Source organism: Oncorhynchus kisutch, linkage group LG16 (genome assembly GCF_002021735.2).
Source record: "Oncorhynchus kisutch isolate 150728-3 linkage group LG16, Okis_V2, whole genome shotgun sequence".
Lineage (NCBI taxonomy): Eukaryota > Metazoa > Chordata > Actinopteri > Salmoniformes > Salmonidae > Oncorhynchus > Oncorhynchus kisutch.
The window spans coordinates 16,887,687-16,902,092 of record NC_034189.2 but is presented as its reverse complement, the minus strand read 5'-3'; the positions used below and the strand labels follow the sequence as shown (position 1 = coordinate 16,902,092).

The 14,406-nt window shown below is 42.2% G+C and overlaps 1 protein-coding gene across 1 annotated transcript in view; it reads right to left on the bottom strand.

Annotated features, from left to right (window-relative positions):
* Window positions 1-283: 283 nt before the first annotated feature.
* Window positions 284-14,406, bottom strand: part of si:dkeyp-67a8.4 (uncharacterized PE-PGRS family protein PE_PGRS54) — a 15,356-nt gene continuing 1,233 nt past the window's right edge. Inside the window, exon 2 of the mRNA XM_031791882.1 lies at window positions 284-3,877. Within this exon, the coding sequence (XP_031647742.1) occupies window positions 2,166-3,877 (1,712 nt within the window). The 3' untranslated portion in view covers window positions 284-2,165. The remainder of the gene's footprint in view (window positions 3,878-14,406) is intronic.

Below are 14,406 nucleotides of genomic sequence, written 5' to 3'. Positions count from 1 at the left end.
TGAAAATAGCAATCAAACATTTGCTATTGTAATTCTGTAAAACATTGAAATAAAATATTTGCTACCTTTCCTATCCTGATAGGCATTCAAAAGTGTTTTTGGGTGTCAGCGAAAATGTATGGAGTAAAAAGTACATACTTTTCTTTAGGAATGTAGTGAAGTAAAAAGTAAAAGTTGTCCAAAATATAAATAGTAATGTAGAGTACAGATACCCCCCCCCCACCCCCCAAACTACTTCAGTTGTGCTGTGGAAGATCTTACACAGGGACACTCAAAGTCATTCTGAAATGAAACATTGTTTATGGTTAGCAAGCTGGAGAGGTCACAGTCAAACTAAGATGCGTAAAGTACTGGTCTGAAGTGAGCTCAAACGGGGCAGTCCCGTTACTTCCCTTAGATACTGGCACGTTCTATTGGCATGATTTAGTTTATTCACCATTTAGAATGAATGTTTGCTTCATTCATGTGACGACAAATACTGGGTCATGCATGTGACAGACCAATACCTCACGAGGCTTCTTCTCTCTGAGCCGAGGCCTTGAAACTGATACATCCATTTCTCTAAACAAGTTTCTGGGCGTACTGCCAAATTGCAGATACTGATAGTGAGGATTCGTTCAATCAGTCACTTGCATGAACACAGAAATGGGTTTATAGAAAAAGCACAAATATAACACAGAAATTGGTTATTAGAAAATCACAAACATTATCATTTCCATCAGAGTAGTACTTTAGAGTATGTTTTACTTAGGTACTTTACACGACTGCACCAGGCAAGGTTGGTGGTGGGAAATGGGTTGGTGGTGGGTGATGGGGGTGGGGGAGGGTGGTGGTGGGTGATGGGTTGGTGGTGGGTGATGGGGGTAACACGTGGGTTCCTTGTGCCTAAACTTAAACAATCACATTCATTTTCTGCCCTTGAGGCAGATCTGCTCTTATAGCAGGATGATTGGAATTGCTTGTTTGAACTCAACCAATCACATTTCTTGCCTAAACTTAAACTTTCACAGTACTATCTGCCTTCGAGATAGAGCTGCCCTGAACAAGATACTGAAGATACTGAATAAGGAAAACTCTAATATGCTCTAAATACCTCTTATGCTTTAAAATAAATGACTGTTTTAATGTGAATGAATCCAACAGTTTGTGAACAATTCGCTATTTTGTTTTCGCAAGTAATTAAATCAGTGTAGAATACATGCCAGTCCACATTCCTAAAGTCTCAATCATAAAAAATAGTAAATACAGACAATACCATAGTGATCATAAAAAAATAGGAAGATTTTTGAGTGAAGGAGATTAACATTTCCACAATGCTGGTAATAGCTGATGTCACTGACTACACTTACATAAACTAAAAGCTAGTAAGCTGTGAAAAGGGAAATCCTGATATAAAATCAACATTGTGGTAAATATGATTTTATGAGCAGCTTCTCTGTCTCCAGTTTATTCAACTCATACAACATTATAACAACAGAGATGTAGTCATGCATGTTAAAAATGGAACAGTATCATTTTAGTCCGTTCCCTCGCCCATACCCGGGCTCGAACCAGGGACCCTCTGCACACATCAACAACAGTCACCCACGAAGCATCGTTACCCATCGCTCCACAAAAGCCACGGCCCTTGCAGAGCAAGGGGAACTACTACTTCAAGGTCTCAGAGCGAGTGACGTCACCGATCGAAACGCTATTAGTGCGGACCACCACTAACTAGCTAGCCATTTCACATCGGTTACATATACAGTATAATGTGTTTTTTTGTGGTATTTTTTACTTGACTCATTACATCATTTACATTGAAAGGAAATTTTCATTTTTCACTTAATCATTTGAAAATAGCAATCAAACATTTGCTACTGTAATTCTGTATAACATTGGAATCAAACATTTGCTACTGTAATTCTGTATAACATTGGAATCAAACATTTGCTACTGTAATTCTGTTAAAACACTGAAATAAAAAATGTGCTATTATAATTATGTTAAAACAATGACATGTTATAAGGTTTGATTTGTCTGAAATGTTTATTATTTGTTTGAACAGTTTTTCTTCTTCTGTGGTATGGTACTGACTGTTGTGTTCAGTAAACTATTGAAACAGAGGTTGTTAACACTCATTCACTCATTTCACCTGTGTTTTCTGAATACCTAGAGTGCTCCTGCTACTTCTTTTCTTCACTCAAACTCAGTTTGCTGTACCCCTCTGACACACCTCGTACACTGTCCAAAATACCTTTTGCCTCCTCCAAGATATACTTACCCACCTCACAGACTGCCCCAGCTGCTTTCTTTACTGCCTCTCCTGGTGTCTGTGCATCCTCTGCTGCAGCAGCTCCAACTATGCCCCCTCCTATTCCTCCTGCTAATGCTGCTATCACACCAACAGCTATGCCTAACCCTGTACCCACTCCAATGTTTGCCCCAGCTCCTCCTACTGCTGCTCCTCCTCCAGATACTCCTCCTGCTACTGCTCCTGCTACTCCTGCTGCTTCTCCTCCTGCTGCTAATCCTCCTGCTGCTAATCCTCCTGCTGCTAATCCTCCTGCTGCTACTCCTCCTGCTGCTACTCCTCCTGCTGCTGCTGCTACTCCTCCTGCTGCTGCTACTCCTCCTGCTGCTGCTACTCCTTCTGCTACTCCTGCTGCTGTTGCTAGTCCTCCTGCTGCTCCCGCTACTCCTCCTGCTGCTGCCGTTACTCCTCCTCCTGCTACTCCTGCTGCTGTTGCTACTCCTCCTGCTGCTGCCGTTACTCCTCCTCCTGCTACTCCTGCTGCTGTTGCTACTCCTCCTGCTGCTGCCGTTACTCCTCCTCCTGCTACTCCTGCTGCTGTTGCTACTCCTCCTGCTGCTGCCGTTACTCCTCCTCCTGCTACTCCTGCTGCTGTTGCTACTCCTCCTGCTGCTGCCGTTACTCCTCCTGCTGCTGCCGTTACTCCTCCTCCTGCTACTCCTGCTGCTGTTGCTACTCCTCCTCCTGCTGCCGTTACTCCTCCTCCCGCTACTCCTCCTGCTGCTGCTTTTGCCGCTGCTGATTTTGCTGCTGCTCCTATACTGCTTAAGAGAGAAAGTACTACTGCTAATGACCCTACAACCCCAAGGAACGCTCCTACCACTACACCTGTTGCTACCCCTGACAACTTGATCAGGAGTTTCTTTCTCGCTCTTTCCTTGGCTAGTTTTTCGTTTTCTTCCTCTGACATCTGGCTGTTTGACTCTCTAAGACTCTCTTTCTCTGCTTGTATGACTCCATGCACTGCTTGAAGCATCTCATTGGTGTAGCATCTTCCTCCGCCCTCTCTCTCTATGGTGTTGAGTAACTCTGCTACTTGGTACTGGTTGTTCCTGTACTGACCCTGCTGACTGGTATTCCAGTGTTTGTTGTCAATGACGTGACAGCGGCCACCACATTTCTCCACAAGCTCACTCAGTTTCTTATTTGTTTTCACAAAATCATGAATAGTTTTTCCTTCATGAAGCTGGTCACCGTAAATGAAGAGAACTGTGGCATAATTAAAGATCTGTCGTGAAAAAAGGTTCTCGATTTGTGTGATGACTCTTTCCTCGAGGACTGTGTACTTTTCCACTTTAAGCACAATGAGAAAGGCATGTGGCCCCGGAGCACATTCTACAATACATTTCACTAGTTCAGGTTTCAGCTCCTCTTCAGGGATGTTTGTGTCAAAGAGTCCAGGTGTGTCTACTACAGTGACCTTTCTTCCATTGATGTCCTTGGTCTTTGCTTCACACTTTTGTGTTCCGGACTTGGCTGAACTGTCTATCTTGAACTCTTCATCTCCTCCAAAGATGGTGTTTCCTGCACTGCTTTTGCCACTTCCTGTTTTCCCCAGCAGCACAATCCTCATTGGGTTTGACTCTATAGGGAGGAGGGGTTGTCATTATGACTTAAATGTATTTTCATTAACACACTGGACATATTATTTATAGTAATATACATGTATAATCAAAGATCTCTAAAGGATCCCTGTGTCATTAATGAATTCATTGGTAACACATTTCTTGTAATTAAGTGTATCTTAAATAATACAGTAAAGCTAGAGTCCTTTATTGAAACAATAACAAAGTGGTCACCCCACCTCTACTTTGGTAAAGAGCTGAGGGATGAGCCTGGAGAAATGTAACCACTTTCAAATTCATAGACAGAGCTAAAATCTGACCAAAAAGCTCTAACAATGTTTTGATGCTAAACAAAGTTTGTTCACATTAACAATGTTTAAAAACAGAGTAAAACAGGCTTAGCTACATATTTTGGTTTCTGATGGGGTACAACAGGTGAATTAAGCTCATGAGGCATAATATATATTGTGCAGTGGGAAAGTATTCAGACCCCTTGTCACGGGCGTCCACCTCTTCATCTGAAGAGGAGAGGCGAGAAGTATCAGAGGACCAAAATGCGGCGTGGTATGTGTTCATGATGAATATTTAATCAAAGAAAACACTGAATACAAACTATACAAAAACAATAAACAAATAACGACCGCAAAGCTATAAATGAGACCTGTGCTGACACAAGCAACTAACATAGACAATCACCCACAAACAAACAGTGCAACCCAGGCTACCTAAGTATGATTCTCAATCAGAGACAACTAATGACACCTGCCTCTGATTGAGAACCATACTAGGCCGAAACATAGAAATCCCAAATCATAGAAAATCAAACATAGACTGCCCACCCAACTCACGCCCTGACCATACTAAATAATGACAAAACAACGGAAATAAAGGTCAGAACGTGACACCCCTTGACATTTTCAAAATGTTGTTACGTTACAGCCTTATACAGTTGAAGTTGGAAGTTTACATACACCTTAGCCAAATACATTTAAACTCAGTTTTTCACAATTCCTGACATTTAATACGAGTAAAATTTCCCTGTCTTTTTATTTATTTATTTATTTTATTTTACCTTTATTTAACCAGGTAGGCAAGTTGAGAACAAGTTCTCATTTACAATTGCGACCTGGCCAAGATAAAGCAAAGCAGTTCGACAGATAAAACGACACAGAGTTACACATGGAGTAAAAACAAACATACAGTCAATAATGCAGTATAAACAAGTCTATATACAATGTGAGGTGAGAAGGGAGGTAAAGGCAAAAAAGGCCATGATGGCAAAGTAAATACAATATAGCAAGTAAAATACTGGAATGGTAGTTTTGCAATGGAAGAATGTGCAAAGTAGAAATAAAAAATAATGGGGTGCAAAGGAGCAAAATAAATAAATTAATTAAAATTAAATACAGTTGGGAAAGAGGTAGTTGTTTGGGCTAAATTATAGGTGGGCTATGTACAGGTGCAGTAATCTGTGAGCTGCTCTGACAGTTGGTGCTTAAAGCTAGTGAGGGAGATAAGTGTTTCCAGTTTCAGAGATTTTTGTAGTTCGTTCCAGTCATTGGCAGCAGAGAACTGGAAGGAGAGGCGGCCAAAGAAAGAATTGGTTTTGGGGGTGACTAGAGAGATATACCTGCTGGAGCGTGTGCTACAGGTGGGAGATGCTATGGTGACCAGCGAGCTGAGATAAGGGGGGACTTTACCTAGCAGGGTCTTGTAGATGACATGGAGCCAGTGGGTTTGGCGACGAGTATGAAGCGAGGGCCAGCCAACGAGAGCGTACAGGTCGCAATGGTGGGTAGTATATGGGGCTTTGGTGATAAAACGGATTGCACTGTGATAGACTGCATCCAATTTGTTGAGTAGGGTATTGGAGGCTATTTTGTAAATGACATCGCCAAAGTCGAGGATTGGTAGGATGGTCAGTTTTACAAGGGTATGTTTGGCAGCATGAGTGAAGGATGCTTTGTTGCGAAATAGGAAGCCAATTCTAGATTTAACTTTGGATTGGAGATGTTTGATATGGGTCTGGAAGGAGAGTTTACAGTCTAACCAGACACCTAAGTATTTGTAGTTGTCCACGTATTCTAAGTCAGAGCCGTCCAGAGTAGTGATGTTGGACAGGCGGGTAGGTGCAGGTAGCGATCGGTTGAAGAGCATGCATTTAGTTTTACTTGTATTTAAGAGCAATTGGAGGCCACGGAAGGAGAGTTGTATGGCATTGAAGCTTGCCTGGAGGGTTGTTAACACAGTGTCCAAAGAAGGGCCGGAAGTATACAGAATGGTGTCGTCTGCGTAGAGGTGGATCAGGGACTCACCAGCAGCAAGAGCGACCTCATTGATGTATACAGAGAAGAGAGTCGGTCCAAGAATTGAACCCTGTGGCACCCCCATAGAGACTGCCAGAGGTCCGGACAGCAGACCCTCCGATTTGACACACTGAACTCTATCAGAGAAGTAGTTGGTGAACCAGGCGAGGCAATCATTTGAGAAACCAAGGCTGTCGAGTCTGCCGATGAGGATATGGTGATTGACAGAGTCGAAAGCCTTGGCCAGATCAATGAATACGGCTGCACAGTAATGTTTCTTATCGATGGCGGTTAAGATATCGTTTAGGACCTTGAGCGTGGCTGAGGTGCACCCATGACCAGCTCTGAAACCGGATTGCATAGCAGAGAAGGTATGGTGAGATTCGAAATGGTCGGTAATCTGTTTGTTGACTTGGCTTTCGAAGACCTTAGAAAGGCACGGTAGGATAGATATAGGTCTGTAGCAGTTTGGGTCAAGAGTGTCCCCCCCTTTGAAGAGGGGGATGACCGCAGCTGCTTTCCAATCTTTGGGAATCTCAGACGACACGAAAGAGAGGTTGAACAGGCTAGTAATAGGGGTGGCAACAATTTCGGCAGATAATTTTAGGAAGAAAGGGTCCAGATTGTCTAGCCCGGCTGATTTGTAGGGGTCCAGATTTTGCAGCTCTTTCAGAACATCAGCTGAATGGATTTGGGAGAAGGAGAAATGGGGAAGGCTTGGGCGAGTTGCTGTTGGGGGTGCAGTGCTGTTGTCCGGGGTAGGAGTAGCCAGGTGGAAAGCATGGCCAGCCGTAGAAAAATGCTTATTGAAATTCTCAATTATGGTGGATTTATCAGTGGTGACAGTGTTTCCTATCTTCAGTGCAGTGGGCAGCTGGGAGGAGGTGTTCTTATTCTCCATGGACTTTACAGTGTCCCAGAACTTTTTTGAGTTAGTGTTGCAGGAAGCAAATTTCTGCTTGAAAAAGCTAGCCTTGGCTTTTCTAACTGCCTGTGTATAATGATTTCTAGCTTCCCTGAACAGCTGCATATCACGGGGGCTGTTCGATGCTAATGCAGAACGCCATAGGATGTTTTTGTGTTGGTTAAGGGCAGTCAGGTCTGGGGAGAACCAAGGGCTATATCTGTTCCTGGTTCTAAATTTCTTAAATGGGGCATGTTTATTTAAGATGGTTAGGAAGGCATTTTTAAAAAATATCCAGGCATCCTCTACTGACGGGATGAGATCAATATCCTTCCAGGATACCCCGGCCAGGTCGATTAGAAAGGCCTGCTCGCAGAAGTGTTTCAGGGAGCGTTTTACAGTGATGAGTGGAGGTCGTTTGACCGCTGACCCATTACGGATGCAGGCAATGAGGCAGTGATCGCTGAGATCTTGGTTGAAGACAGCAGAGGTGTATTTAGAGGGGAAGTTGGTTAGGATGATATCTATGAGGGTGCCTGTGTTTAAGGTTTTGGGGAGGTACCTGGTAGGTTCATTGATTATTTGTGTGAGATTGAGGGCATCAAGTTTAGATTGTAGGATGGCTGGGGTGTTAAGCATGTTCCAGTTTAGGTCGCCTAGCAGCACGAACTCTGAAGATAGATGGGGGGCAATCAGTTCACATATGGTGTCCAGAGCACAGCTGGGGGCAGAGGGTGGTCTATAGCAGGCGGCAACGGTGAGAGACTTGTTTTTAGAGAGGTGGATTTTTAAAAGTAGAAGTTCAAATTGTTTGGGTACAGACCTGGATAGTAGGACAGAACTCTGCAGGCTATCTTTGCAGTAGATTGCAACACCGCCCCCTTTGGCAGTTCTATCTTGTCTGAAAATGTTGTAGTTTGGAATTAAAATGTCTGAGTTTTTGGTGGTCTTCCTAAGCCAGGATTCAGACACAGCTAGAACATCCGGGTTGGCAGAGTGTGCTAAAGCAGTGAATAGAACAAACTTAGGGAGGAGGCTTCTAATGTTAACATGCATGAAACCAAGGCTATTACGGTTACAGAAGTCGTCAAAAGAGAGCGCCTGGGGAATAGGAGTGGAGCTAGGCACTGCAGGGCCTGGATTCACCTCTACATCGCCAGAGGAACATAGGAGGAGTAGAATAAGGGTACGGCTAAAAGCTATGAGAATTGGTCGTCTAGAACGTCTGGAACATAGAGTAAAAGGAGGTTTCTGGGGGCGATAAAATAGCATCAAGGTATAATGTACAGACAAATGTATGGTAGGATGTGAATACAGTGGAGGTAAACCTAGGTATTGAGTGATGAAGAGAGAGATATTGTCTCTAGAAACATCGTTGAAACCAGGAGATGTCATTGCATGTGTGGGTGGTGGAACTAATAGGTTGGATAAGGTATAGTGAGCAGGACTAGAGGCTCTACAGTGAAATAAGCCAATAAACACTAACCAGAACAGAAATGGACAAGACATATTGACATTAAGGAGAGGCATGCTTAGTCGAGTGATCAAAAGGGTCCGGTGAGTGGAGAGGTTGGTTGGTGATTTAGACAGCTAGCCAGGGCATCGGTAGCAAGCTAGCATAGGATGGAGGTCTGTTGTTAGCCACCTCCTGCGCTCCGTCAGTAGATTAGTGGGGTTCCGTGTGGTAGAGGGGATCAATCCAAATCACACAACAACAACAAAAATAAAAACAATAGATATAGTTATAGAGGCCCAAGAAGAAAACATAATAATAATAATAAATAAATAAATAAAAAAAAATTAAAAAAAATTGTCCGATTGTCTATTCAGATAGCAGCCGGTAAGACAGCTAACGGTTAACAGGCCGCAGATGGGCGTTCAGGTAACGTCGCGACGGAGGAGCCAGCCGAATAACCCCTTCGGGTAGATAACGTCGGCAGTCCAGTTGTGAAGGCCCGGTGGGGCTCCGCGAAGGCAGCAAAACGGGTCCGGATAGGCGACTGCAGCCCAGGTGCGATTGATGGAACTCAAGAGTGATTGACGGAGCTTGCTAGCTCCGGAACAATTGATGTTTGCTCCGGAATCGACGAAGGCCGATAGTCACACGGATAGCAGCTAGCTAGCTGTGAGATCCGGGCATGAATGTCCAGAGAGCAGTCGAAATCCAGGGACATGGAGAGAAAAATTGGTCCGGTATGCTCCGCTCCGAGCCGCGCTGCGCCGTACAGAACTGGCGATAGACTTTCGAGCCAAAGGATAGCCGATGACCACAAACCGTGGTTAGCTGAACACCAACGACTTACCAGTAAAGGAGCCAACTAGCTTCTGAACTAGCTTCTGGATTAGCTTCTGGCTAGTTTCAGGCCAGCCTCCTGGAGTTTCTGGCTAGCTTCTTGGAGGATTACAGATCTGAGGTAAATAATACTTTTTTATAAATATACATTGGTGAGGCGGGTTGCAGGAGAGTGTTTTGAAGATGAGTTGATGGAAAATAAAAATAAAATGTATGTGAAAAAGTTGTAAATATATATATATACAGGACACGACAAGACGAGGACAAAAGACGTCTGAACTGCTATGCCACCTTGGAGAAGAAAGGTAAGTTAAGATCACCACTTTATTTTAAGAATGTGAAATGTCAGAATAATAGCAGAGAGAATGATTTATTTCAGCTTTTATTTATTTCATCACATTCCCAGTGGGTCAGAAGTTTACATACACTCAATACGTATTTGGTAGCATTGCATTTAAATTGTTTAACTTGGGTCAAATGTTTCGGGTAGCCTTCCACAAGCTTCCCACAATAAGTTGGGTGAATGTTGGCCCATTACTCCTTACAGACCTGGTGTAACTGAGTCAGGTTTGTAGGCCTCCCTGCTCGCACACCCTTTTTCAGTTCTGCTCACAAATTGTCTATGAGATTGAGGTCAGGGCTTTGTGATGGCCACTCCAATACCTTGACATTGTTGTCCTTTGGAAGTATGCTTGGGCTCATTGTCCATTTTGAAGACCCATTTGCGACCAAGATTTAACTTCCTAATTGATGTCTTGAGATGTTGCTTCAATATATCCACGTAATTTTCCTCTCTCTCTATTTTGTGAAGTGCACCAGTCACTCCAGCAGCAAAGCACCCCCACAACATGATACTGCCACCCCGGTGCTTCACGGTAGGGATGGTGTTCTTCGGCTTGTAAGCCTCCCCATTTTCCCTCCAAACATAACGATGGTCATTATGGCCAAACAATTATGTTTTTGTTTCATCAGACCAGAGGATGTTTCTTCAAAAAGTGCCATCTTTGTCCCCATGTGCAGTTGCAAACAGTAGTCTGTTTTTTTAATGGAGGTTTTGGAGCAGTGGCTTCTTCCTTCCTGAGTGGCCATTCAGGTTATGTCGATATAGGACTCGTTTTACTGTGGAAATAGATACTTTTTGACCTGTTTCCTCCAGCATCTTCACAAGGTCCTTTGCTGTTGTTCTGGGATTGATTTGCACTTTTCGCACCAAAGTACGTTCATCTCTAGGAGACAGAACATGTCTCCTACCTGAGCGGTACAACGGCTGCGTGGGCCCATGCTGTTTATACTTGCGTACTATTGTTTGTACATATGAACGTGGTACCTTCAGGCATTTGGAAATTGCTCCCAAGGATGAACCAGACTTGTGGAGGACTACAATTTTTCTTCTGAGGTCTTGGCTGATTTCTTTTGATTTTGCCATGATGTCAAGCAAAGAGGCAGTGAGTTTGAAGGTAGGCCTTGAAATACATCCACAGGTACACCTCCAATTGACTCAAATTATGTCAATTAGCCTATCAGAAGCTTCTAAAGCCATGACATCATTTTCTGGAATTTTCCAAGCTGTTTAAAGGCACAGTCAACTTAGTGTATGTAAACTTCTGACCCACTGGGATTGTGATACTCTGGGGAAGTAGATCTACCCACCATACCCCAAAATGACGAAGCAAAAATATATTTTTAGAAATTCTAGGAAATGTATAAAAAAGAAAAACCTGAAATATCACATTCACATTAGAATTCAGACCCTTTACTCATTAATGTGTTGAAGCAACTTTGGCAGAGATTACAGCCTCGAGTCTTCTTGGGTATGACATTCTAAGCTTGGCACACCTGTATTTGGGAAGTTTCTCCCATTCTTTTCTGCAGATCCTCTCAAGCTCTGTCAGGTTTTTATTTTACATTTTTATTTCACCTTTATTTAACCAGGTAGGCTAGTTGAGAACAAGTTCTCATTTACAACTGCGACCTAGCCAAGATAAAGCATAGCAGTGTGAACAGACAACACAGAGTTACACATGGAGTAAAGAATCAACAAGTCAATAACAAAAGATAGTCTATATACATTGTATGCAAAAGGCATGAGGAGGTAAGTGAATAATTACAATTTTGCAGATTAACACTGGAGTGATAAATGATCAGATGGTCATGTACAGGTAGAGATAATGGTGTGCAAAAGAGCAGAAAAGTAAATAAATATAAACAGTATGGGGATGAGGTAGGTAAATTGGGTGGGCTATTTACCGATAGACTATGTACAGCTGCAGCGATCGGTTAGCTGCTCAGATAGCAGATGTTTGAAGTTGGTGAGGGAGATAAAAGTCTCCAACTTCAGCGATTTTTGCAATTCGTTCCAGTCACAGGCTGCAGAGAACTGGAACGAAAGGCGGCCAAATGAGGTGTTGGCTTTAGGGATGATCAGTGAGATACACCTGCTGGAGTGACCATTGTGACCAGTGAACTGAGATAAGGTGGAGCTTTACTTAGCATGGACTTGTAGATGACCTGGAGCCAGTGGGTCTGGCGACGAATATGTAGCTCAAGGACATTCAGAGACTTGTCCAGAAGCCATTCCTGCGTTGTCTTGGCTGTGTGCTTAGGTCTGTTGTCCTATTGCAAGGTGTACCTTCGCCCCAGTCTGAGGTCCTGAGCACTCTGGAGCAGGCTTTCATCAAGGATATCTCTGTAATTTGCTCCGTTCATCTTTCCCTGACCAAGGCCCTTCTCCCCCGATTGCTCAGTTTGGCCGGACGACCAGATCTAGGACGAGTCTTGGTGGTTCCAAACTTCTTCCATTAAAAAATTATAAAGGTCGCTGTGTTCTTGGGGACATTCAATGCTGCAGAAATGTTTTGGTACCCTTCCCCATATCTGTGCCTTGACACAATCCTGTCTCGGAGCTCTACGGATAATTGCTTCGACCTCATGGCTTGTTTTTTGCTCTGCCATGCACTGTCAACTGTGGGACTTTATATAGACAGGTGTGTGCCTTTCCAAATCATGTCCAGTCAATTGAATTTACCACAGGTGGACACCAATCAAGTTGTAGAAATATTTAAAAGATGCTCTGGTATACATTTGCAAAAATGTCAAAAAAACTGTTTTCACTTTTCATTATGGGGTATTGTGTGTAGATTGATGAGGAAAAACAAATATTTAATACATTTTTAAAAGGCTGTAACGTAACAAAATGTAGAAAAAGTCAAGGGGTCTGTGTACTTCAAGAATCAATGGGTACATATAAGTACATATAATTAATGCAAAATTCAAACAATGGATGTATTAACTTGATTGCCCCTTTAATGAAATGTGTGGTAAAACGTTGATTAACTATATAAATCAACTAATCTACATGACACAATTGCTAACAGAACTACAAGCAATGAATAAGAAGATACTCTCCATGCTTGTCGAAAGTGTTTTTCTGTATGAGTAAACGTGTCTATTGGTTTGATCCAAAAGAGTGAAGGAACATAGGAGCTCTCTAAGCATCTTCACTGACTTTCTGTTATATTGAATCTAAAGTTCAAGTTCAGAGAAAATGTCCTACTTTGTTAACTAAATGGATCTTCCTAGATTCTCTGTAAAGTATCTCTGGTGAGATGTGTCGTGGAAATTTCCTGTATTACCAAATCATGAGAGAGCAAACCACACAAGTCAGAGTTATCATAAAGTCCATCTTTAATTATATGAGCTTCACCATAGCCCTGTGAATCTCAGATCAATTCAGTGTCTATAAATGAATTCTCCGAGAGTGTCAACATAATGGCAACTGAGATCCTTTATAGCAAATACACACCCATCTAAACTCACATGACAAATAACAGATCTTAGGAACATTACACAAATAACCTTTTACCAGAAAAAGGAGTATCCAATAGCCAGACAGCATTAGCTATAAATTATCATTCAGTTTGCCCTCTCCTAAACCGAAGTTCTTATCTCGTTCTTGGTACCACTTAGAACCAAAACATTACCTCATCCAATGGCATATATCAATAGTCAATTTCTAGATACTCCCATAAAAAATACAACCCCTCCTGGACAAGCTTACAGAGAGGAGTGACTGGCACACAGACATTGTGGAGCCAACCTAACTGGTTCCCCATTAATCACACCATCCCTTCACATGGTTTAGGAATAGTTACAGACACATTCACAGATAAGACTAACCTGACCTCTCCCCTCTCTGGTCCCCAAGTAACTTTTACCCACATAAGCATACTTTATGAAAATTGATAAACATCTTATTTATCAATGTTACCTAAAGGATTCTGATTCTGCTACCACAGATGACTCTGGTACACTTCTCATTTGAAGCAGAATAAATAAAAGTGTTAATCTCAGGATCAAACTTTAATGTGACTTTCTGGCATCATCAAATTATTGTATCTACTTCCCCAGATTCATATGAACTCGTGGATACTTTTTTTATGTATCTGCGTCAAATATGAAGGAAGTTAATAGGTCGTTTTGCAACCCAATGCTAACAAGTGTTAGTGAAATGACTGGAAGTCTACAGGACTTCCAGTCATTGCACTAACGCTACTTAGCAAAAAAAGTTAATCTAACTCTGGGGAAGTAGATAAAGGGCCTCATTGCCAAAATCCCAAACCCTCCCTATAAAATGAGGGATAGACGTAATTGAATCAATAATCACATGAAATAAATAATACTCTTCAGAAATGACTTTGTCAAAGCAACAACATAACTAGTGCTTTAATGATGGTGAAAACATGGAGAAATGTTGGGGTTAAATGCATTAAAATCTTCCTAAAAGTCACAGAGTGTGCACGGAGGAACATGTCAAAATGCATAATTTTGTGCACTTTTGCAAGTCTTTAGTCATACAAGTCAGATTTTTTGAATTCTCCAAGTGGTCTATATTAAAGGGCACTTCATTTAACATAACAGGCTTTTAAAATTAATTATTGGTGCACAATTTACACAATTACCTTTAATTACCTTTTACCTTTTAATTACCAATTACCTTTAGCTGTTGAGATTAAATAACCTTTTGCATGTATTGTTTAGAGAAAATA